The sequence below is a fragment of the Peromyscus eremicus genome, chromosome 7 (assembly GCF_949786415.1).
Source record: "Peromyscus eremicus chromosome 7, PerEre_H2_v1, whole genome shotgun sequence".
NCBI lineage: Eukaryota > Metazoa > Chordata > Mammalia > Rodentia > Cricetidae > Peromyscus > Peromyscus eremicus.
Genome location: NC_081422.1, coordinates 98,280,635 through 98,302,988, shown reverse-complemented (window position 1 = coordinate 98,302,988; position 22,354 = coordinate 98,280,635). Strand labels below are relative to the sequence as shown.

At 43.0% G+C, this 22,354-nt stretch overlaps 1 protein-coding gene across 4 annotated transcripts in view; it reads right to left on the bottom strand.

The window, feature by feature from the left end:
- Nphp3 (nephrocystin 3) overlaps positions 1-22,119 on the bottom strand; it is a 42,448-nt gene extending 20,329 nt beyond the window's left edge. For 3 of the 4 annotated variants that reach the window (XM_059268484.1, XM_059268485.1, XM_059268487.1), the window contains exons 1-15: positions 21,710-22,119; positions 20,049-20,174; positions 18,970-19,120; positions 16,311-16,463; positions 14,113-14,246; positions 11,344-11,504; positions 9,975-10,131; positions 9,288-9,362; positions 7,593-7,763; positions 5,277-5,380; positions 4,748-4,862; positions 3,419-3,562; positions 2,887-2,984; positions 1,730-1,832; positions 883-965 (exon numbers count right to left, since the gene is read on the bottom strand). In XM_059268484.1, coding sequence (XP_059124467.1) covers positions 883-965; positions 1,730-1,832; positions 2,887-2,984; positions 3,419-3,562; positions 4,748-4,862; positions 5,277-5,380; positions 7,593-7,763; positions 9,288-9,362; positions 9,975-10,131; positions 11,344-11,504; positions 14,113-14,246; positions 16,311-16,463; positions 18,970-19,120; positions 20,049-20,174; positions 21,710-22,090 — 2,156 coding nt within the window. In that variant the 5' untranslated portion in view covers positions 22,091-22,119. Of the gene's footprint in view, positions 1-882; positions 966-1,729; positions 1,833-2,886; positions 2,985-3,418; positions 3,563-4,747; positions 4,863-5,276; positions 5,381-7,592; positions 7,764-9,287; positions 9,363-9,974; positions 10,132-11,343; positions 11,505-14,112; positions 14,247-16,310; positions 16,464-18,969; positions 19,121-20,048; positions 20,175-21,709 lie in introns of those variants that run through there. The other variant, XR_009380320.1, reaches the window with a different exon arrangement.
- Between the last annotated feature and the right edge of the window lie 235 nt (positions 22,120-22,354).

The following is a 22,354-nucleotide window of genomic DNA, read 5'->3' as shown; positions in this document are numbered from 1 at the left end:
GGGCACATAAAAACATATTGTCGCACTACAACCCATAATGGGAATTCAATAAAAATGCAGAGAAACGATAGTTTTCTGGGGCTGCTGGAGTCAATTGGTTTATTTTATTATACCATTTAATCCATTTCAATGAATATGGGTTGAGAGTTAAGTTATGTCAAGTAAAGTCTTCACTGCAGAACAGAAAAATGACTAAGGGTTGGCTCTTAGCCTCCAGCACGCCACCTAGCAGCACAACATGGGATGACAATAAGCACTGATAGCCATGCACGCTGAAGTTGTATGGAGCCAGGATCTTGAGAACACCAGGGTAAACTAAAGAAATTCAGCAAAAACGTCAGGGCTTGTGGTACAAGTGTGTAACCCTCGGTATGGGGAGTGGGAGAGGGGGCAGGAACATCCCAAGTTTAAGATTTGCTTAGGGTATAGAATAAGTTTAAGGTCAGCCTCACAACTTAGTGAGACACCCTCTCAGAAGCAGGACATTTACCTAGCATGCATAAGGCTCTAGGTTCAGGCTTAAGTACTGCAAACTAAATAAACTGAGTAAATATAGGTGACACACACATTTACACACACACACACACACATACACACACACACAAGAGAAACCAGAGCCCAACAATCCAGAGCTCATGAAAAGTGGATTTCTGACTGACGTGGAAGTATTTATGGGTAGACTTTAGGACAGAGACAGCGAAAAACCCCTCCTGATTACTCCATCTTCAACAGTGAGTCACGTGAGCGTCCCATTAGAATAGGGAGAAATCCGAGGCCATGAGACCTGTTTGAGCAGCCCTCCCTTTGCAGAGAAAGTGGACCGCAGCTAGCCGAACAAGACGAACCCAAGCAGAACAGCAAAGCAGGCGCCCGCCCGCTTACCTCGCCATCATTTTGCTGAAAAGGGTGACGTAGAGGGCATTGCAGGTCGTGGCGGAGCGGCAGTGCTGTTCCAGCTTCTTCTCCTACACCAGTTTCCAAACAAAACAAACGAAAGTAAGAAAAGTAGCCCGGGGTCATCACTCCTGAGAAAGCCACAGATGTCCCATCGGAAGGAAACTGTTGCTATCACTGATGTCACAGGTGTGATGGAGGGAGCCTGGCTACAGCCAGACTCGCAGCTGCAGAAGGAAGATGCAGCCAATATAAAGACACTTTTCATTTTGTAGAAAACCTACTTAACACTCTATACTCTTCCTAAATGCCAAAATATTTGTATTGCTTCTTCTGTCATTAAACACAGAATGGGGTGGTTGGGGAGGTGGCTCAGTGGATAAAGAGCAGCGTGCCGCATGAGCATGAGGACCTGAGGTCAGATCCCGAGGGGCCCACATTTAAAAAGTTGGATGTGGTGGTGTGTGCCTGTAACCCCAGCCGTGGGAGGTGGGATGGGGTAGGGTGGGATGGAAGAGACAGGCAGGTGCCTGGAGCTTGCTGGCTATCTAGTTTAGCCAAATGCTGAGCACCAGGTTAAAAAAATAAAATAGAGAGCAATAGGGGATGGCACCTGACTCCAATCTCTAGCCTCCACATGCATACACATGGATGTATGCACCTGCATACACACATGGATACACATGCACAGCACACATACACATTTTTTTAAAGGGAAGAATTATTTCCAAAATAATTACTGAACTCCAGATTTCCTCATGAGAACAAAGCTCCTATATTGAATTTTAAGTCTTCTGGAAGAGACTAGAGAAAGCACTGAAGTGGGAAAGCTCACCTGCTCTCTGCTCAACGTCATGTCTACAGAGCAGCATTCTGCCATTATTATGGATTTTGCATCTTTGGGGCTTAAAGGTTCGAGATGCAGTGTAGGCCACAACCTTTTGGTTAGAGAGGAAAAAATAAAACACATTTCTAACAATACAACAAAGACCATAATCTACCATAACACCCATTAGAACCCATTAGAGGAGTCATTTTTATGCTGTCTTTATAAAATAAACCTATGGAATTGTTATTTAATTCATTCTCAGGCTTACCATTACATCTACCGATACTCAAAGCAGAGTGTCATAAGCTACATACATGTTAGCCAAGTGAGGAATCACTTCTACTTCTACATTCAGGACTTGCATTAAACTAGATGTAGCACTTAGTGCTCATGAGAAGAAGTTCAAGATGGTCTCTGTGCCCAGCATCTTTCAGGGCAACTGACTGGGGATAGGAAAAATCTTAGGCTTATGTACAAAGTACAAACATACACACATATATGCTTATAGATGCACACTGACATACAGCGTGTGCACACAGCATTCAAATTTCTTAAGGAGGCATGACAGGGGGGGGAAAAAGGCTTTCTTGTAGGAAAGAACTTTTACAAGGGTTTTCCCCCCGAGCAAAAATAAATAGGTTAAGGAATACTGCCCTACAGAATTCAACCCTTTTATCACTTTTCTGAGGGCTGTCAATCAAAGTCAGCCTGCATTCTAGAATAACAGGTCCCCAGACTGTAATTCTCAGGCCGCCCCTCCTCTCCATTTTTTCTCACCCACAAATTCACCTGCCTACTAGATGTCATTACTTGGATTAACAATTTAGGATTCAAACTAAACTCTCCCAAGAAACAAATCTAATAGTTCTCCCCGCCCCCCAAACATGCCCAGTCTGTGTCTCTTTTTTCAGCCCATGAAGTCACAATTAGCTTTCATTTCTTGGTTCAGACGACCTTCAGTCATTTCCATCTCCTTCTTTTCCCTTCCCCTCCCAGCTCTAACCCCACCCCCCAGCTCTAACCCCACCACCACCCCCTCAATCCTACAGATGGCACCTCTCCTCAGCCTCACCGCCATTTACATGAAAACCACAGCTGCACATCAAGAGCCTGTCCTTTGTCTGCCTGGGAAACAGCTCTCATTCTGAGGTACCGGGCCATACCTCCACGCTGTGGGGCAGGTCTCCACATTCACAGAAACAATGACTCTGACGTTCACGGGCAGCGGGTCTATCAGCCACTTCATGTGCTTCTCCACTTGCTTAAGAACAACAGCAGAAGTCGACATGTAATAACAGCATTCCAGAACAATCCCCGTAGTTCTCCAATAGGATAAAATCCTCATTACACTTTCCTGATTATTATTAAGGATACAACTCTGATTTGGGAACGGTTGACCCCAGGTTGGCAAAACACTGTTATCACCAAATTTGAATGCTGAACATTTAAGGAAATGTTCATGCCTTAAAAATATTTCAAAATAATACTTTATGCTAAGCATATAGATTTACTTGTTGCTACTGGCTGTGAGCATATATATAAATTCAGACACTTCTTCCCCAGAAATTAAGTAGAAATAAATGGAAGAGCATCATTCCCTCCCCCCAGCATGGAACTGGGATGCCTGCTGTAGGCCTTGTTGGTACTCTGGTCTACTAGGAGATAGACTAATAGAAGGCACGGTGAGAGCAGAACCTGAACTTGATCTATGGAATCGATGACGATGATGATGCTGCCCTGATGCCGAGCGGAGAGCTTCTCTAGCCAGTGTGGGAATTCTTCCAGCAGCTTAGCAGGATCCAGGGTCAGTGCAGAAACGGCCCAAAAGTGCTGCATCAGCTGCAGAGTGAGAGGGTATGCATGCGAAGTAAATCAGTCACACTCCATGACAGCACAGAGACTTTCCCATCCTCATTGTGTACATCAACACTGACTCCCCACAGTGGTGGGATCGAGTACTAGTGTGTGCATGCTTGTGTGTGTGTGTGTGTGTGTGTGTGTGCGCGCGCGCCTGCATGTGAGGGCCAGAGGGTGATGTTGGGTGTTTTCCTCAATTGCTTCTCTACCTTATCTTTTCAGATAGGGTCTCCCACTGAACCTGGAGTTCACGGACTGGCTAGGTAATGGATCCTCCTGTCTCTGTCCACCCCTAGTGCAGCGGTTACAGACATTCCCGCTGCCATGCCTGAGTGTCTACGTGGATGCTGGGGGTACAAACTCAGGTTTTATGCTTGCACAGTAAGCACTTTACCAGCTGGGTCACCTTCGAAGCCTCTAAGTCATATCTACTTTTCAAAGATTTATTTTATGTGTATATATGTGTACCATGTGCATGCAGTGCCTGCAAAGGCCAGAAGAGAGCGTCAAACCCCCTGGAACTGGAGTTACAGATAGTTATGAACTTTGAGGTGGGTGCTGGGAACCAAACCTGGGTCCTCTCTAAGAGCAAAAAGTGCTCTTAACCTCTGAACCATCTCCCCCACCCCAAGTATATTTTCTGAACCTTCACAAAACCAAAATAACCTGTCATAGATTGAGTACTCCTCATGCAAGATGTGTGGTACCACAAGTGTTTCAGATTTGGGGGATCTGGGGAATATTTGCATATGATTATGAGTGGTCTTGGGAACAGAAGTCTAAATATGAAATTCACTTATGTTTCATACACACCCTTTACAAGTAGCCTGAAGACAATTCTAAACGTTCCAAAGTGAGCCAGTGTTTTAACGGTGACACGTCACAGATCATACATGGAATTTTCCACAGAAATTGTCATGCTGATACTCAGAAAGTTCCAGATTTTAGCTGAGGCCATAGCTTAGTGGCAGAATGATGGCCTTGTCTGTACAAGGCCCAGTGTTCAATCTCCACACTATCAAAAAGTTTCAGGTTTTAGTAGTTTGGATTTCAAATTAGTGATGTTCTACCTACAATCCTGAAAGTCTGCTTACTATGATTATCTCAGTCTCAAGACCTTCAGAATCTGCATAACATCCAGATGGCTCCAGAACATGTGTATCATACCTTCAGGGTCAGCCTCTTGGTAATCAAGAAGGGCTCTGAGCTGGTTGACATGGGCTGCCCCACAAAATGAGACAGGATCAGCGTGTTAGGGAAATGCTTCTGCTGCAGCCGAATCCTGAGGAAAAAACATGGGACTTTTATAAACTGTCCACAACGACAAATACACAAAGAGCTAGACATCAAACATTACCCCAGTGTCCTTAATTACATGGTTAGTCACATTAGTCATATCAAAACAAAAAAGATTATTGATTTCACTCTATTTTTAAAACCTTTTAAACTAATAGCCTCATTTTAATTATAAGATGACGTTAATCAACATAAAAATGTTAATAAAATAGGCATTCACTTTTAACTAAAAGTATGCTGTTAGAGGAGGTGGATACAGGAAGGTCAGGAGTCCAAGGTCATCCTTGGTTACACAGCGAGGTTGAAACCAGACCAATTTGTGCTTCATGAGACCCTAGCTCTAAAAAACAAAACAAACAAGACAGTGAAAAAAAAATGGTTTAATTGTATTGCATCATACCACTTTGATAAAAGGAGGGATTTTCCAGAACCTGGTCCTCCAGAAACCAGGAGGGGTGGGATTGGGGCTGGTGCCACCACCAGATCATCCAGGCGCTGGTAATACTAGAAACACACAAAAAGGATTTATATTGTAAGATTGCACACACCTCTGAGAACACAAGTTGAACTGGGACACTCGACTTCTGTACACCCTCTGGAAACACTAGAGAAAAGGGTGTGAAAACCAAATTTGCTGCAGGCCAACAGCACGCGCATGGGCACTGATCTCTACACGGGTGCTTGAAGCAGGAAATGGGTCTTGTGGCATCGCTGTAACTGAGAGTGTGAGGGACAGCATGGATTGTGGTGGGCTTTTACAAGGCTCAGATGTTTGGTGAAATGCTGGAGAGAGGACATCAAGTCACACTGGAGCCCCTCGACCACAGGAAATATCCCAGAAGGATGTGCAGGCCCAGACAGCGACCCTAGATTTTCTCATCAGAGGAATGAACATGGAGTTCTGGAACAAAAGCAGGCTTCAGGGCTTCTTATGTCCGCCCCTTACCCAGTCTGCCAGGCTGCCCCAGAAAGCCGGGCTTGGACAGGCTGTCTGAGATCTTCATGAAATTGAGTTCCATGCAAATCTAAGAACCCACCTTTCCCGAGCTTTCCAAGCCATGCAAAACCAGCTCAGACCTGGAAGGCTATGCTCAGAAAAGCAAAATGCCACAATACTTCTTAGGAGTGTCCAGAGCCAGCTTACTGTTGCTGTGTCTATCAACATCTGGTCGCTGATGATGTTTTAAAATTCATAATAGCTTATGGTGGGCTTTAGGCTGGCTTTACGGCATTAAAATCTCCAACTGCAAGAAACCATCCTTGGTGTAGGCGCTCGGTTTGTTCTGCTTGTGTCTAGACATGAATCAACGGCCAAGGAACCCCAGTGTCTCAGAGCAGTCTTGCATCTGAAGGAACAGAGGGAGGCCTTGTTGATTCAGTACCCTATCTATCCCAATAACTCGGTCCATGGTTCTACAGAAAATCCACTTAAAGATCTACAGTCCCCATGTTGAGACTTCTTGAGGCAAAAGAAAAAGCCTCAGATGTGGACCATGGTTCAGATTTATTCCATGTGTACTCATGGGATAATCGTGTCAGACCTCAGTTTCTTCTATATAGTATCTCACTTAAGACAACCACTTTAGGGGCATCATCAGACTTAACATTTGCAACATTGCCCTATGAGAAAAGGGGCACCAGCTGCTCTCCTTTTGCAGATCAGAAGGTCAAGACGAGAGTGGCCAGAGACTTGACAGAAGTAAGCAATAATATGCACAGCCTAAATTCTGAGAGCTATAAAAATGCATCTGCTCATGTCAACTTCTGTGATAATCTTTAGAAATTCATCTGTAGACTCAAGTTGAGATGGCTCAGCCCATTAAAGGTGCTTGCCACAATACATAATGTCATACAGATTTAAAAATTGATTTGTATGTCAGTTTGTAATATCATTAAGTATTTTTTAACTCGGATATGTTTCTTAGTAGATTTCAGGTTGTTAATCTGTTTAGATATTTAGAAATGCTGACTAGACCAACAGTGAATGGCTGAGCTGCCCTACTGAGTGAACTACCAGAGTTGGTTTTCTGAACGTCTGCCTTTTAATTCTTGCAACAGGAAGAACTGACAGCCTGGCCTTGCTAACATCACATATCCTAGCCTGATCTGGGCAAGTTGCAGATGGTAGCATAATGAGTGTATGGCTGATGCATCTGTCATCTATAGAAATATTGTTTATAATATATACCAACGTCGTCACATAGTCTTTCTATGATACAAATCTAAGCACATCTCAACATGGGTCATCCAGCCTTGAGAGCAGGTAAAAAAGCCACAAACCTGAATATTTTCAGGTGAAAGAATTTTTATATGACAACCTTTAAGCTGTAACTTATTTTTATTATTATTTTAATTGTGTGTATGTGCATGTGTATGTGTGTGTGCACACAGATGTGTGTGCAGTTGCATGTGGAGGTCAGCTGACATCTGGTGTCTTCTGCTATCACGCCCCACCTTATTTTTTGAGACAGGGTCTGTCCTTGAGCCGAGCTTCACTGATCAGCTAGGCTGACTATCCAATGAGCTCCATAGTTCTGCCTGTGCCTCTGTTTTCCCCCGACACTGGGGTTCCAGAAGTGAGTCACCACTCTGGACTTCTGACATGAGTGCTCGGGATCTGAACTTGGATCATCATGCTTATGTGAGAACTTTCCCAACTGGACCATTCCCCAGCCCAGCAACTGATCTTTATTGGAGCGCCGTCTCAGAAGCTCACCTTCTCGAATCCCAGTTCATGGGCTGAGTTAGAAGCCTGCTGAAAGGCTTCCATCTGCTCCTGCTCATCGTGTATGTCCCACAGAACATCCCCGAAATCATCTTCTGGAGTGGAATCCTCACTGCCCACATCCTTCACCTCTACGTCTGTGTTCTCAAGGCCGAGGATGTCCTGAGTATAAGGAACAAGGACAGGAAAGCAAATGAAATCCAGAGACCTTGAAGCTGGGGTCAGCATGCTGGGCCTTAGCTACTGAGGGGGCAAGTCCACACTTAGGCTTATAAGAATAAGAGTTATTATAAATACTTCTAAGAATAAATTTCTAACCATAAGAATTCTAGTTTGAAAGGAAATCATTAAAACATAAAGAAAAAAATTCTTCTCAACTAAAAATAAAGTCAGAGTGCTATTTGTCCGATGGGATTTGTTTTCTGAAAAATGTCATGTAATAGTTGTAATTATATCTGGCTAGTGAATCACTTAAAGAAGTTTGTGTGTGTGTGTGTGTGTGTGTGTGTGTGTGTGTGTGTGTGTGTGTGTGTTTGTGTGTATGTGTGCACGTGCGTGCATGTATAAGTATGGAGTCAAGAGACAAAGACAGCTTTGAGTGTCATCCTTAGGAACACTTTCCTCCTTTGTGACAGGGTCTCTCACCGTCAAGAGCTCACCAATTGTGTTGACCTGGCTAGCTAGTGAGCCAAAGGGAATCCTCCGGTCTCCATTTCCCCAGTGCTGGGATTACAAGCACGTACCATCATTTTAAGTGTGTGCTTGGACTCCAACTCAGGTCCTCATGCTTGTGAGGCAAGTGTTCTACAGACTGAGCTATCTCTTCAGCCCCACCAGTGAATGACTTCAAAGGCTACACTAATGCCTAAGGAATATGGAATAAGATTGAATTACTGAGATGGAGTTTCTTTTTTTTTTTCTTCTTTTCTTTTTTCTTTCTTTCTTTCTTTCTTTCTTTTTTTTTTTTTTGGCTTTTTGGTTTTTTGGTGTCTTTGTTGGATGGTTTTTGTTTTTTGAGACAGGGTTTCTGTGTAATCTTGGCTGTCCTGGAACTCACTATGTAGACCTTCCTACCATGTTCATTTTACTTGGAGATAAAGGTGTTTGGAGTCTTTATATATTAGTTATTGGTATTTGCTGACACAATTCTGAAATTTTTTTTTTGTGTGTAAAGAATAAGCTCAGGTACAATATCAAGCGGCTATGAAAAGCATATGCAATAAAAAAAAATACACGTGATTTCAAAGAAACTTCCAGCTCCAGATGCCTCCATGGCATCTGTTCTCATTCCCCTGAAGGTGTCCTCTCTGCTGTTAGGGACAGCAAGGTGGGGGGATCTCAAATATGTAAAAAACCCAAGCCTCTCTGAGGAGTAAAATGCACATTTGTCCTCAAATGCCTCCTTTGGATTTTCGTGTTTATGATACATTTTACACCTAACAAGTGTTGAAGGCAGCCTCCTCTGTCAGGCACATCCTGACAATCCTCACCCCAGGACCAACTCCCAACAGAACAATGGCCTCTCCTGGGGTACTGATCTCAAAAATGACACATAAGTAGTTTTGTCTGAAAAACTTTTTTTTTAAAACTATTTTTTTTTTTTTTACTATTATTTACTATGTTTTACTAAAAAAAAATGCTATCCGGCTATTTTAGATGAAAGCTTACAGAGAAAAGCCTATTTACCTGTTTAATAATCTTTTCCACACCGATGTAAGTTTTATACACGCCCTCGGCCGGATCCCCTGAGTGATCGATGATCTGGGGAAAAGGGCTTCATAGTAACATGGAAACAAAGTAACAGCTGCAATGGGCAGGGGGTGGGGGTGGGGGAGGGGGAAGGGGAGGAGGGAAGGAGGAGGAGGAGCAGTAGCAAGCCTTTTAACATTTTAACTCTTTTATCCCAGCAAGATCTACAAGAAAGATACTATATTGTCACCTTGCTGTTCAGAAGAGGAAACCCAGGCAAGTTAAAAGGCTTGTTCAGCGTGAACAATGTATACTTTTGGGGGCCTGCCTCATCTCAACTCTATCCCTAGGGTTAGGAGCCCCTGTGCCTCTCGTCTCACCAGATCTCAAACTGCCTGCTACTTCTGAACTACTCTATTATTCTCAAAAAAAAAAAAAAAAAAAAAAAAAAGAAATCATTGACAGAGGTCCACACCAGGACCTGACATCCCCAGCCCCACTTCAAGGGAAAAGGCCAGGTCCTTAAAACAGTTTCTGAGGTTTTTCAGGACTGACCTCATTGGGTCACCCTCCTATATGTCCCCTCTCCAGAAGGAAACCCCGACTTCCTTTCCCATGCTCATCCACCCCCTGGCTCTGGCTTTACCTCTGCCACGCACGCCCTGACACATCTCGGTGTTTTACCTTGGCTTTGTTGGTCTTGCTTAGGTCAGAAACTTGATCCAGGAACTGCTGGACAGAGTCGGAAGGGACTTTCCCATCCTCCAAACGATGGTAGATTAATCGTGGTTTTCCTTCTGGGTTTTGCAGAAAGGCTTCTTCACAGTCTTCCAGTAGAAAACTAGATTGGAAATTGTCATCTCTTGGGTGCGTGAATAAGTATGTTGTGTATGTGTGTTCTGGTGTGAGTATGTGTGTGTATTGAATATGTGTGAGTGAGTGTGGTGTTTGTGTGTGTGTGTGTGTATGTGTATGTGTGTGTGTATGATGTGTGTGTGTAACTGGGCATTGAATCTAAGGCTTCATGCACACTAGGTGATTACTTTACCATTGAGTTTTATCCTCTTCTTTTTTCCAGCCTCCACCTCCTGAGTGCTGGGATTATAGGCATACATCACTATCCCTGATTTTGTGTGGTGCTGGGGACTGATCCCAGAATTTTGTGCATGCTAGGAAAGTCCTCTGCCAATTAAGCTACATACTCAGCCCTTGATTTTTTGTTTTGAGACAGGATCTTGTTGAATTGCCTGGGCTAATCTGCAACTTTCAATCTTCCTTGCTGAGCAGTTGAGACTCTGAGCTGGAGTTCTGAGGCCCAGCTACGAGGCAGTCTTAAGGACAAGGATAGGGTTTACTGTAGGGAAAGTGGTAGAACTGGAGATCTCACACAGTTAAAGTCAAGACAACTAATACCCTGCAAGGCTTAAATCCAGTCAGACAACAAGGCTAGACAGAATAGCTAACATTCCAGGAAGCCCATTTTGTCTTTTATCTATAGCTACACCATCTATATTTGATTGATTAAAAAAAAACCCAACAGATAAGATTCATTAACATAATTATATTCACATTGAAACTTTGTCTCTCAAATTGTATCCAAAGAAAGAAAACATCAAGGTTTACTGTGGACTGAAATGAGAAACCTCCAGCTTTGTACTGTAAAGTCAGACCGTAAACATTTTAGGCTGTGGAGGACATAGAGTTTCTGTTGTAAAAACTCCATTTTGCCGTTACAGTATGAAAGCAGCTACTGAAAAAATTTACACAAATCAATGAATGTGACTGTGTTCCAATAAAATTTTATTTACAAAAGCTGATACTAGGCCACTGTTGCCAACTGCTGCCCAAAACAAACTTTATATTAGTGATGCTGATACATGTAATGATACAAAACTTTACATTTTTATTTGAGTGTGAGGTAGTTATAAAATGTAGTAGGTTTCACACGCTGTTTTGACTATGAGGATAGAATTAGGACTCATCTTTGAAGTTCATTGGCAGTGACCTCTTTACAGCTAATGTGAATGAGAAATTAGAGGTTTTTTCAGCTTACCTTGGTAACGTTGAGTGAAGGAATAAAATAACTAAAGAACTCTTCTCGAGTTCCCATTTTCTTACAGTGAGATACTGATTTTCAACATCTATTGGAAAATAAACAGCATGGAAAAAATATCCCATTGCCTCGCACATTCTTTTAAGTTTAGGTGAATGGTCCTAAAATGAATTAAAATATATAAAAATATGATATATTTAACTATGAGAGAGGGATAGAAAGAATCTTATTACTTAAAAGACATGTTTAGAACAGCCTCTATAAGAAGTATTCTAATACAAAAAAAAAATCACATTTTAAAGAAAATCTTATAGAATAGAAGTAAATTTCTCTCTAGAACAAAAAACAACAGTTTAACAACATGGCTATTTTCTAGCTCAGGAAATGATTTATTTCATAATTAAACAACAGAAGAAAGGTATTAGGTTAGTTTGATTTGGTATTTCTTGCTATTATTTTTATCATGCATCGTTTGTTTTCTTGTTTTAAAGGATCCAAATATATATCTGTGTGTGTGTGTGTGTGTGTGTGTGTGTGTGTGTGTATGTGTGAGTGTGTGTGTGAGTGTGCATGGGAAATATGGTGCTTTGAGCTAGGGAATGTAGCTTCAATGATAGTAGGCCTGCCTAGCATAAAAAGCACAATATCATTTCCAGGAGCATAAAAAAATTTAAAAATCTTAATGAAAAAATATTGGTCTATGATAAAGCATATTACTAAATAATGATGATTTTTATGTAAGCAATTAGGTAGAAGCCCATTTGTCCTTGGGAATAACTTATATCCAACTACTAGATGGAAGCTATGAGCTTTAAGATATTCTACAATTTTACCAAGACTGAGTGATATCACAAAGGAACACGAAATAAATCTATTAACAATCTGCAGACCGTGAATTTATAGCCAGTTTATCCTAGGGCATGCAGATGTGTTTAAAATGCATTTGAGACAGTGGAGATAGAGTTCTCCTATACAAGGTCAGGTGGCAAATATTTTTCAAAATTAATAATGTTTAATCAGGAACCTTTTAAATCTATTTGGTTTCTATCCCAATTAACTGCTTTGGTAGTTTTCTCTCTCTCTTTCTCTCTCTCTCTCTCTATGTCTCTCTCTCTCTCTGTCTGTCTCTCTCTCTGTTCTCTCTCTCTCTCTCTCTCTCTCTCTCTCTCTCTCTCTCTCTCTCTCTCACACACACACACACACACACACACACATACACACACACACACACACACATGCATACAAGCCTGGGGATGTTCCAATAACACTTTTTTATAGATACTAAAGTGTGGATTTCATATAATTTTACATAACAATACGTAACAAAGTAATCTTCTTATATTTCCTTTTTCCAATAATTCAAAACACTGGTTCTCAACCTGTGGGTCAAGACCCCTTTGACAAACCTGTCTCCAGAAATATTTACATCATGATTCATAAAAGTAGCAAAATTATAGTTATAAAGTAGCAACAAAAATTATTTTATGGTTGGGGGTCCCCACAACATGAAGAACTGTATTAAAGGATGGTGGCATTAGGAAAGTTGAGAACCACTGATTTAAGATGTAAAATCAAATCTTAGCTCTAGACCATATAAAATCAGGTAGCAAACCAGAAATGGCCACAGGCAGTAACTCACTGAGCCCTAATTTTACTTTAGAATAACTCCATGGGTTGCCTTGAGAGGTTCAAAGTCATGATAAGGATTAAACTTTGGTATTATCTGAAACAGCTTTAAGGACAGCAACTGAATCAGACAAGGCCAATGAAGGGCCCAAACATTGAAGAGAATAGCTAATGAAATATGAAAAGGTCATTTTAATACTTAATTCTTAACTATATTTTTATTTATATAAACCATATACATATATCTATAAATTCTTAACTATATGCACTTTTACATGGCATCTTTTCTTTCTTTCTTTTTTTTTCTCTTGAGACAGGGTTTCTCTCTGTACCCCTGACTGTCCTAGAACTTACTCTGTAGACCTGGCCTTGAACTCACAGAGATCTGCCTGCCTCTGCCTCCGGAGTTCTGGGATTAAAGGAGTGTACCATTAAGATATTGGAATGTTAATGATATATTTTAAGTATAAAATTAAATGTAAACGGGGGAAAAGCCAGAAAGTTCCAACATCTTAATTTCATCTTCATGCCTTTGCTCCTGTCCTTGTTTTACTAGTAAATTAAATAAAAACTAGAAGCCTTCACACAATGTCTGCCTTTACACTGCGAATACTGAACCAAAGTGCATCATAAGCAAAGCCCAGTGTTTCCTGGATAATCTCATAGGTAGCGAGCTACTTAGTTTAAATGCAATTATGTTCTGAATATAATATTAATTTGTATTTTGTTTTGAGATAGGATCTCACCATATAGTCCAGGCTAGCCTCCCACTCACTGTAGTCTTCCTGCCTATGTCTCCTGAGTGCTGAGGTTACAGATATATGCCACTACCTCAGCTACTCACTTGTATTTTCTTTTCTTTCTTTTTCTAAAAGATTTATTTATTTTTACTTTATACATATAGGTGTTCGCCTGCATGTGTGTATGTGCACTATGTGCATGCCTGGTGCCACAGAGGCCAGAAGAGGGCACCCAATGCCCTCGAACCAGAATTATAGCCACTTGTGAGTCTCTGTGTGGGGTACTGGAAACAACCCCGGGTCCTCTGGAAGAGCAGCCAGAGCTCTTAACTGCTGAGCCATCTCTCCAGCCCCAGACTTTGTAGTCTCAAGGAGTGAATACACAATGTATGAATATTCTCACCTTAAGGAAAAGTTCCATTTCGGCCTGGGTTTCATCTGTGTAGATGAGGTAACATCTGACAGAATGACTCCACAGAGAGTGTGAGAATAAGGGGGTGACCTGCAGTAAGCCAGCCACAGCAGTGTCCCAGTCATCTGGAAGTAAAATTTCCATAAATTGATGAAAAATTTATCAGAATACAAATGACAAAGTAATTCTAAGTAAGTCTAAAAAAAAAAAACCATAACAGACATAGACTAGAACCTGCTGTCCTATGTTAACACTAACAAAACTAGAATAACGTATCAGAAGATAATTAATTTCTAGCCTCATATTCTCCTCTGGGATTGAGGAAATGAATGCCAGTGGTCTCCCCTGGAGAACAATGGATCCCCAGGGTAGTGGCTCCAGTTCTATTTTTCATGAGCTACTCAGTTGCTCTGCCACTGGAAGGGAGCCCACATTCCCAAGGTGATGCCATTTTTGCCTTCTCATTCTTGAACTCCAATGAGGCTAAAAAAGAGAGTTTAAGAATGGTGTAAAATGAAAACTAGTTTTATGCTATTAGTGGGAAGGAAAAAATATGAAATATTGCTGCAAGCCACAAAAATATACAAAGTAGGATCTCAGCTGATTATGACAAAGCTAATACCTGGAAGAAGCCAAGGGCCTTCCAGAGGTCAAGCTGAGGCTCAAGGAGCCATGGTGATATTTGGCTTTTGATTATCAGCCATTTCCTGCTATGAGTTTCTTGTGTGCTATTGTAGCTTTTCCATCATTTATTGGGCACCATTTTCTCTCTACTAAAGGAATATTTAGATAACCGTCTGCGCTGACAGCTATGCACAGCCAGAACCCCAGTTCAAGCCTCCCTGTAATTATCGTCATTGGCAGCATCCAGCCAGGTCCATCCCCAGACGGAGGAAAGTACCTTATCAGAGATACCTCTGTACTCTCTAAGAACAGACTTAAGTGTTCAGATTACCTGTTTGAGTAAGCCTGGCAGATGTGCCAATTAAGCTTAACTTCCTCCTTTCCCAAACCTTACCTCTAGTTCCAGATCTCCCTTTAACTGTCACCAGAGCCATCTACCTGTGCACAGGTTGCCTAGCGACTGAGCACACTTTCCCCCACCCTGCAGAAAAATGGCAGATAGCTTGGACAGATAGGAGCCACAGGAAAAAAGAAGGCAGTTTTATTTTCTCCCATTGACCTAGCAACTTATAGATTCTTAACATTTTCTACCAGTCACATTTAAGACTATAGTTGGGCACATAAGATCCCTCTTCTTAGATATTACCCAAATTTAGCCTTTAGTTAATTCATTCCCCATTGGTCACTTCCTTTTTGGGTTGCAAATGATAATTAACAATTACTGCCCTTCTATGTGATTCTTATCACCCCTCTGTTTGACCCTGGAAGCCTGGCTTTGCACTGCCAAGGGATTACTGCTTGTAAGTGTATATATACTGGGACTCCCAGGGCACAGGAGGACAGAGAAGAGGAAAGAGACTGGAAGAACTAGATGGGTAAGAACTTGAGAGGACAGAGAGACAGAGAACAGGGAGGGATAAGGAGGATTTTGACCAGAGAATACGTGTGGACAAGATGGAAGATGAGGAAAAGTCAGATGGGGAAGTACTAGCTGGGTAAGAACAAGATGAAAAGGACCTAGATGAGGCAGAATTAAGACGAGAGAATCAAGATAGAACTTAGAGGGGACAGTAGATAAATATAGAGAGAAATCAGGCAAGAAAGAAGCTAGGCACGAGAACAAAACTGAAGCTGTGTAAATAGGATGTTATGCCAGAGGAATTAAAGCAAGTGGACTATAGAGCTCCGTATGCTGAGATTCCATTTCCCCAAAACAGTCCTCGCCATTAGTAGTTCTCTCTCCTGAGCCCCTGGGATATATAATATTAAGAAATATCTGACAAGAACACAATATAAAAATATGGCTTCTCAGTTAAGCTACATCCTAGCCCTGTGGCTCACCAAAGGCACCTGTGAATTCTCAGCGTAGCACAGCTGCTAGAACCGGGGTGGCCAGGATGGTAGGAGGCCCACGTTATCCTGATGAAAAGTATGCAACCTCCGCTGGGTCAGGTGCAGCCTCTGTGCATGCTGGCTTGCCAATGGAAGGTGCCAGAACACCAGTGTTATGTGCACAAGATTCTAGAATACGAACAGTCACAGCCACCAGGCAAGGGACCGGTTACCTCGGTTGATGTTTGCAAAGGGTCCTTCCACATCTATAGAACTGTGGGCCAACTCAGGGCCTCGGAACGATTGCTGGAGCTGGATCATGCTGCCTATGGACGGCTCGCTTCCCAAGGCTCTGCTGGGCCAGTATTCACACTGGGTTCCAGTAGCTGTTGCAACAAGGAATTGGAATTTCATAAGAACCAAGTTACTAAATATTTAAAAACTCACCGCATATGTCAAATAGAATTTCTCATGTCAAGATATTCTATTTATAAATAAAATAGGCATTCAAATAATGGTTTTCAACATATTTTGGCACTGAATTTTGGCAAAGCACTGCTGTTCTGGTTAACACGATTCGGGTTATCATCTCAAATTCAAACAAAAGATTAAAATAGGAAAAAAGAAAAGAAAAAGAAACAAAGGAATTTTAGTAAGAGGCAGTTTAGGGCCAGTGAGGTGGCTCAGGATGCAAAGGCACTTGCCACCAAACCCGAGGACTTGAGTCCAATGCCTGGAGTGCAATTGGCCAAAGGAGAGAACTGATTCTCACAGGCTGTCCTCGGACCTCCACACATGCACCCCCACCCACATGCACACACATGCATACCCACATACATATACACAAAAGAAATAATTTAAAGAGGCAGTTTAAAAATTCCAGAAACAATTCTAAAAATCAACTTGCAATTGGACATTTACACATCAGTTAAAATGTAAAGGGATTTTTCCCCCCCCTGAGATGTAGTCCTGGAACTCACTATGTAGACCAGGCTGACTTCAAACACACATAGATCGACCTGCCTCTGCCTCCTGAGCGCTGAGATTAATGGTGTATGCAACCATGCTGAGCTTGTGAAGGGATTCTGAAGGTAGACTGTCAACAGGGCACTGATAGCTTGTGTCCTTCAGGTTTAAATCAATGTACCAATGAGAAAGACCAAGAAAGGAGCATTGACTTGGTTCTGTTAACTTGCCAAGACAATTACAGTAGCTTTGATACATTGTACATTTGAACAAGCCAACATGGAAGCCATCAGTAAGCCTAATGTGACAGCAGGAGGCACTTTCTCAGCTGTTCTTGGCCAGCTGGGATCATTGCATCTTTTTCACAAAATGTTCATCACAACCAATGGGAATAAAATGAAAATCAGGCAGGAACTGCCAGTTGCTGTATCTTACTCCCAAATACATCCCTTTGTAAGACTCTAACACCACCCTTATAAACAAGAGGACTGCAACATTTTCTCCTTACACCTACAGAAAGCTTTTTTTAACCTCATACTAATCACAGTTGATTAATACTTTCTTGAAACACGGAAAATGCCTTCAATTCTGTGATTTCAGGCTTTTCTTTCTTGCTAGAAAAATGTTTTATATGCCTATATAAAACTGAAACTTTTTGAGTGACTCACAAAACTACATTGGAAACAGTGAAATACACATTGCACAAAGTTGCAAAGAATCCATCACTGTATGGAAAATAATTCCAGTATGCATATCCCCCTTCACATTAAAGTTGGACACATGTCTGCCTGGCTATTGATTATACTTTCCAATCTTCCTAGGGCTGGCTTTGGCCAGGGGCATTTGAGCAGAGGAGATCTATCTCAGGTTGTGCCTTCAGGAAAAGCAAGGTGTCTACCCTTGATGCTATTTTTTAAAAATAGTTTTTCAAATTTCTCTCTGTCTCTCTCTGTCTCTCTGTCTGTGTGTGTGTGTGTGTGGTGTGTGTGTGTGTGTGTGTGGTGTGTGTGTGTGTGTGGTGTGTGTGTGTGTGTGTGTGTGTGTGTGTGTGTGTGTGTGTGTGGTGTGTGTGTGTGTGTGTGTGTGTGTATGCAGGAATATGCACATGCCTTGGCACATGTGTGGAGGTCAGAGGACAGCTTCAGGAGTCAGTTCTCTCCTGCAACCTTGTAGGACCCCAGCATAGAACTCAGGTCATCAGGCCCGGTGATAGTGCCTCTACACCCTGGAGCCACTTTACAGGCCTGCATGGTTAATCTTGATTGCTTAATTGACAGGATTTAGAATCACTAAAAAGACAAACCTCTGGGCATATCTAAGAGGGATTGTCTAGACTGGGTTAAATGAGGTGGCAAGACCTACCCTAAATGTGAGCTGTACCATGCCTACTGCCTGGGGGTCCCAAACCTCGTAGAAAGGAGAAAGCAAGCTGAGTGCAGGATTCATCACTCTGGGTTCCCTAACTGTGAATGCAATGGGATCAGCTGCCTCACGCTCTTGGTGCTGGGACATTCTTGCAGCGACGGACTGTGGCCCTCGAACTGTGAGTGGGAACAAGACCTTCCTCTTTAAGTAGTCTGTTGCCAGGCATTTTGTCATAGCAACAAGAAAAAAACTCACATGCTCTCCTTTCTTCTTTCCTTTGGGGAAAATGTAGATGTGACCTGCAGTGGGTACTTTGGGTGGGTGTAGGAGTGTGGAGAGAGAGCGTGCACATGCACACCATGGGCAGAGAATGATGACCAGAGGAAGCCTGCAACATCATACACTTCAAGGACAGGAGATCCTAACAGCCAAGAGAGACACTGGAAGGTCTCTTCTATTTGTAAGAGCAGTGCAGGTACTAATCCTGCTCACAGAGAATGAAAGATTCTGAGCATCACTACGGCTCTGCAGACAGGGTAAGGTGACAAGAAGTGTGTTTACCTGTGACATCTGTACAGTTGTCATCCGAATCAGACTCCCCAGGGTCAAAAACTTGGATGCCCTGAGCCTGCAGCCTCTGAAGTTTGCTTTCCAGCTCTCGCTTGGCCCTCAGTAAGTCCTGTATCTCATTTTCTTTGGTCTCCCTAAAAATCTTTTAAAATGTAGAATTTAGTTTTGAGGCTTTTTTCATAATCACAAAGTTGTGTCACCAACTTTCCCGGGGTGACAAAATCCATTGATTTATAAAGTCAATGTTCATCTGGTTCTCAGTCTCCTCTGAGATGATGTCTCCAGACCTTTCTCTTATTATTTCACAGTTGAACCCACTGGAAGTCTAGCAGCGCGGACGTGTGTTTTGTGTGACATCTAACAAACTTGTTTCCCTCATCCCAAATGCAGAACAGAATATCCCCAAATATTTCCAAACGCATCATCTCATGAAGAAACACATCTTAGAGGCAGGAGAGAGGGTACCGAGGTTAAAAGTACATACTGTTTTTGCAGAAAACCTGCGTTTTGATGCCTAGCATTCAATGTTAAGTGTCTCACAATGATCTGTGACTCCAGCTCCAAGGGATCCTACAACTCTAGCCTCCACAGGCACCACATTCATGTGTGCCTACACACACACACACACACACACACACACACACACACACACACACACTTAAAAATAAAAATGAAAAAGATCCACCCTTTCATCTTTCAATATCTCACCGAAAAACGCTCACTTTCACATCTCTCTATCAAATAAACAGCATTTAACTGAAAACACGAAATGCTTTCTTCTCTAGCTCTCAGGACCTTCAGGTGTGTTACTTAATTGATCTCTACTTATCATGATATCAGATGAACTTTTTTTCTGTTGTGTTTTTCAAGACAAGCTCTCATTATGTAGAGCAAGCTGGCCTTGAACTCATAGAGATCTGTCTGTCTCTGCCTCCTGAGCTCTGGGATTAAAGGCTTGGGCCACCACATCTGGCTCAAATGAACTTTTTTAAAAATAGTTTTTAATCTGCGACACATTGCGGGGGGGGGGGGTGAGGAGTGGGGGGGAGATAGAAATATAAGGAACTTACCTTGAATTGCCTTTTAACTCTGTCTCTGTCATGTTCAAATGTAACTGCTCTCTCCATGGCTTGGTATTTTGCTTCCAATGCACCCTCTTTTTCCCGAAGTATCTTCTGATAAGTTTTCTGAAGTGCCTGGAATAATTCACCGGTTATCTCTTAATGAAAACAGACTTTCATCCACATTTTAAATTCTGATATATATGTTACACATGTTAGGGTTTTTAATATTCTACTCACTATTTTATCAATTATCAATCAGGTCTATGTTGTCATTTTATTCACATAAAATAGAAAAAAAATGCAAACATGTTTGAATCCGACCAAATAGGTTCTTCAGCAACGAGCTTTTAATGGAAATTAACACTTTTTCTTTGAAATACTGCACCAGTTCCCAAATTTTTCTATGCCTCAGGCTTTCTAAGAGAATAAGAAATGCAATTTGTAAGGCTTAGCTTGAAGAATAATTAACTAAGAAAGTTTCTGTGCTCCTTGGCATTATATATTAATCATTTTACTGTCCCTTGAGCCATTCAGTCTGGATCCATGGCTGGCCTCCAGTAAATGTCAACATGGCTGAGTGAAGGGTGTTCTCCAGACTATGCAGGTAAGAAAGGAACAACAGGTTATGCAAGGAATTGGGGTTGCTGACCAGTAACCTGTCACTGAGTGTCTGTCAGCCCCTGTGCACCGGTTTCTTCATCTTGTCCCTTTCTACCTGCTGTCTCACACGGCTCTCAGTGGGCAGTGGTGCACACATGAAGTCAGTCAGACGTGGGAAATGCACGGGTCCACTCTACCCGGGCAAGGGCATTGGACAACCAGTAGAAAGTGAGGGTAGCAGGGAGCTGGTAGGAACATCTTCCCAGATAATGTGCTGATAGCATACCAGATAATGAAGGGCTCCATAAAAAGTGATGCCCGACTAGAAGGTAGGAGCCTTCTTTTACATACGTAAGTCTGTGCTGTTTATCTAATTCCTACTTCCATGGGCCCTGGAGCTCTTGGGCTGTCAGAGACTTCTCCCACGGAAAAGAAAGGAATAAACAAATGACGATCAGAGAGGCTCCCAGCCCCTGGCATAAAGTTCCAGACTTTTGGCTCTGAGAAATTTTGAATCCGAAATGTCTGAAGGAATTAAAGCCGATATGTTCGAAGGCCTAGAAAAGCACTACAATAATGTTGAGTCGATTCACCAAAGGGACTAAGGGAACTTGAGTAATCTCAAGGACGGTTTTCAACCACAGCAGTTAAAAAACGGTGAAATCAGGAGGTTTCCAGAAAATTTCCTATCATATCATTAAAACCCAGATCTGCAGGACGTCACAAAAAAAACTGAGCCAAGAGCTCCATCTTGGAGATATGTTAAACTGGGAGGAGTTGTGTGAAGTTTCACCACAGTGTGGCATTTGCGGCTTCAGGAGGTGGGTTGATTGATTCAAGGTGTCTGAATGAATGAACCGGAAATTGAAAGGGGGGATATGCTGATAAGAAATTAGTTTGGACTCAAATAATGATTCCTCATAAACGAGGAGCAGCTTCTATCCAACTTGGAAAACAACTTGGTTTGTAGCTGGTGCAGGATGGTGGTGCCACTAAGCGGCTGAGCGGCACACCCGGGTCTCAGTTTCCCCAGCGCTTCCCGCTCCGGATGCGCTGTCCCGGATTACCTGCAGCTCCGCCCGCAGCCGCTTGTTCTCGGTGTCCAGCTTGGCCTCTCGGCGACCCATGGACAGCAACTCCTGGTTCTTGCTGACCCGGAAGATCTCATACTCCTTTTTGAGCCGCTCGAACTCGGCTGCCGCGTACTCCAGCTCGGGCACGGACGAGCCGGTGGACTTGAAGCTGGCTCCCAGCAGCCCGCCGCCGCCCGCTGCGCGAGGCAGCGACCCGGGCCCGGCTCCCACTCCCTTGCGGAACGAGCTGCGCAGCAGGCGGGCCTTGGGCTTCACCTCCACAGGGATCTCGCAGGCCTCGCCGCCGCCTGCCCCGTACGTGTCCTCGATCACCTCCCCGCCAGCGGGACTCACCAGCGACGAGGCTGTCCCCATGATGCCCACGGCCCGCAGCGGCGGCTGGCTTGCTGGGTCCCGGGAGGAGGTGGAGCCAGGAGGGCGGGGCCTGGCAAGCAGGGCGGAGCACGGCGAGAGGGGTGTGACCAGGAGGCGAGGGCGGGGCCAAGGGGGCGGGGGTCTAGCCTTTGGGGCGTGGCCGAACTGGTGGGGCGGGGTGCTGCAGCAGCAAGGGCGGGGGGCTGGGGAGAGGAGGTGAGCATTGAGGAGGGGAGCCGAGCATTTGTTAGTGGGGCCTGGCGA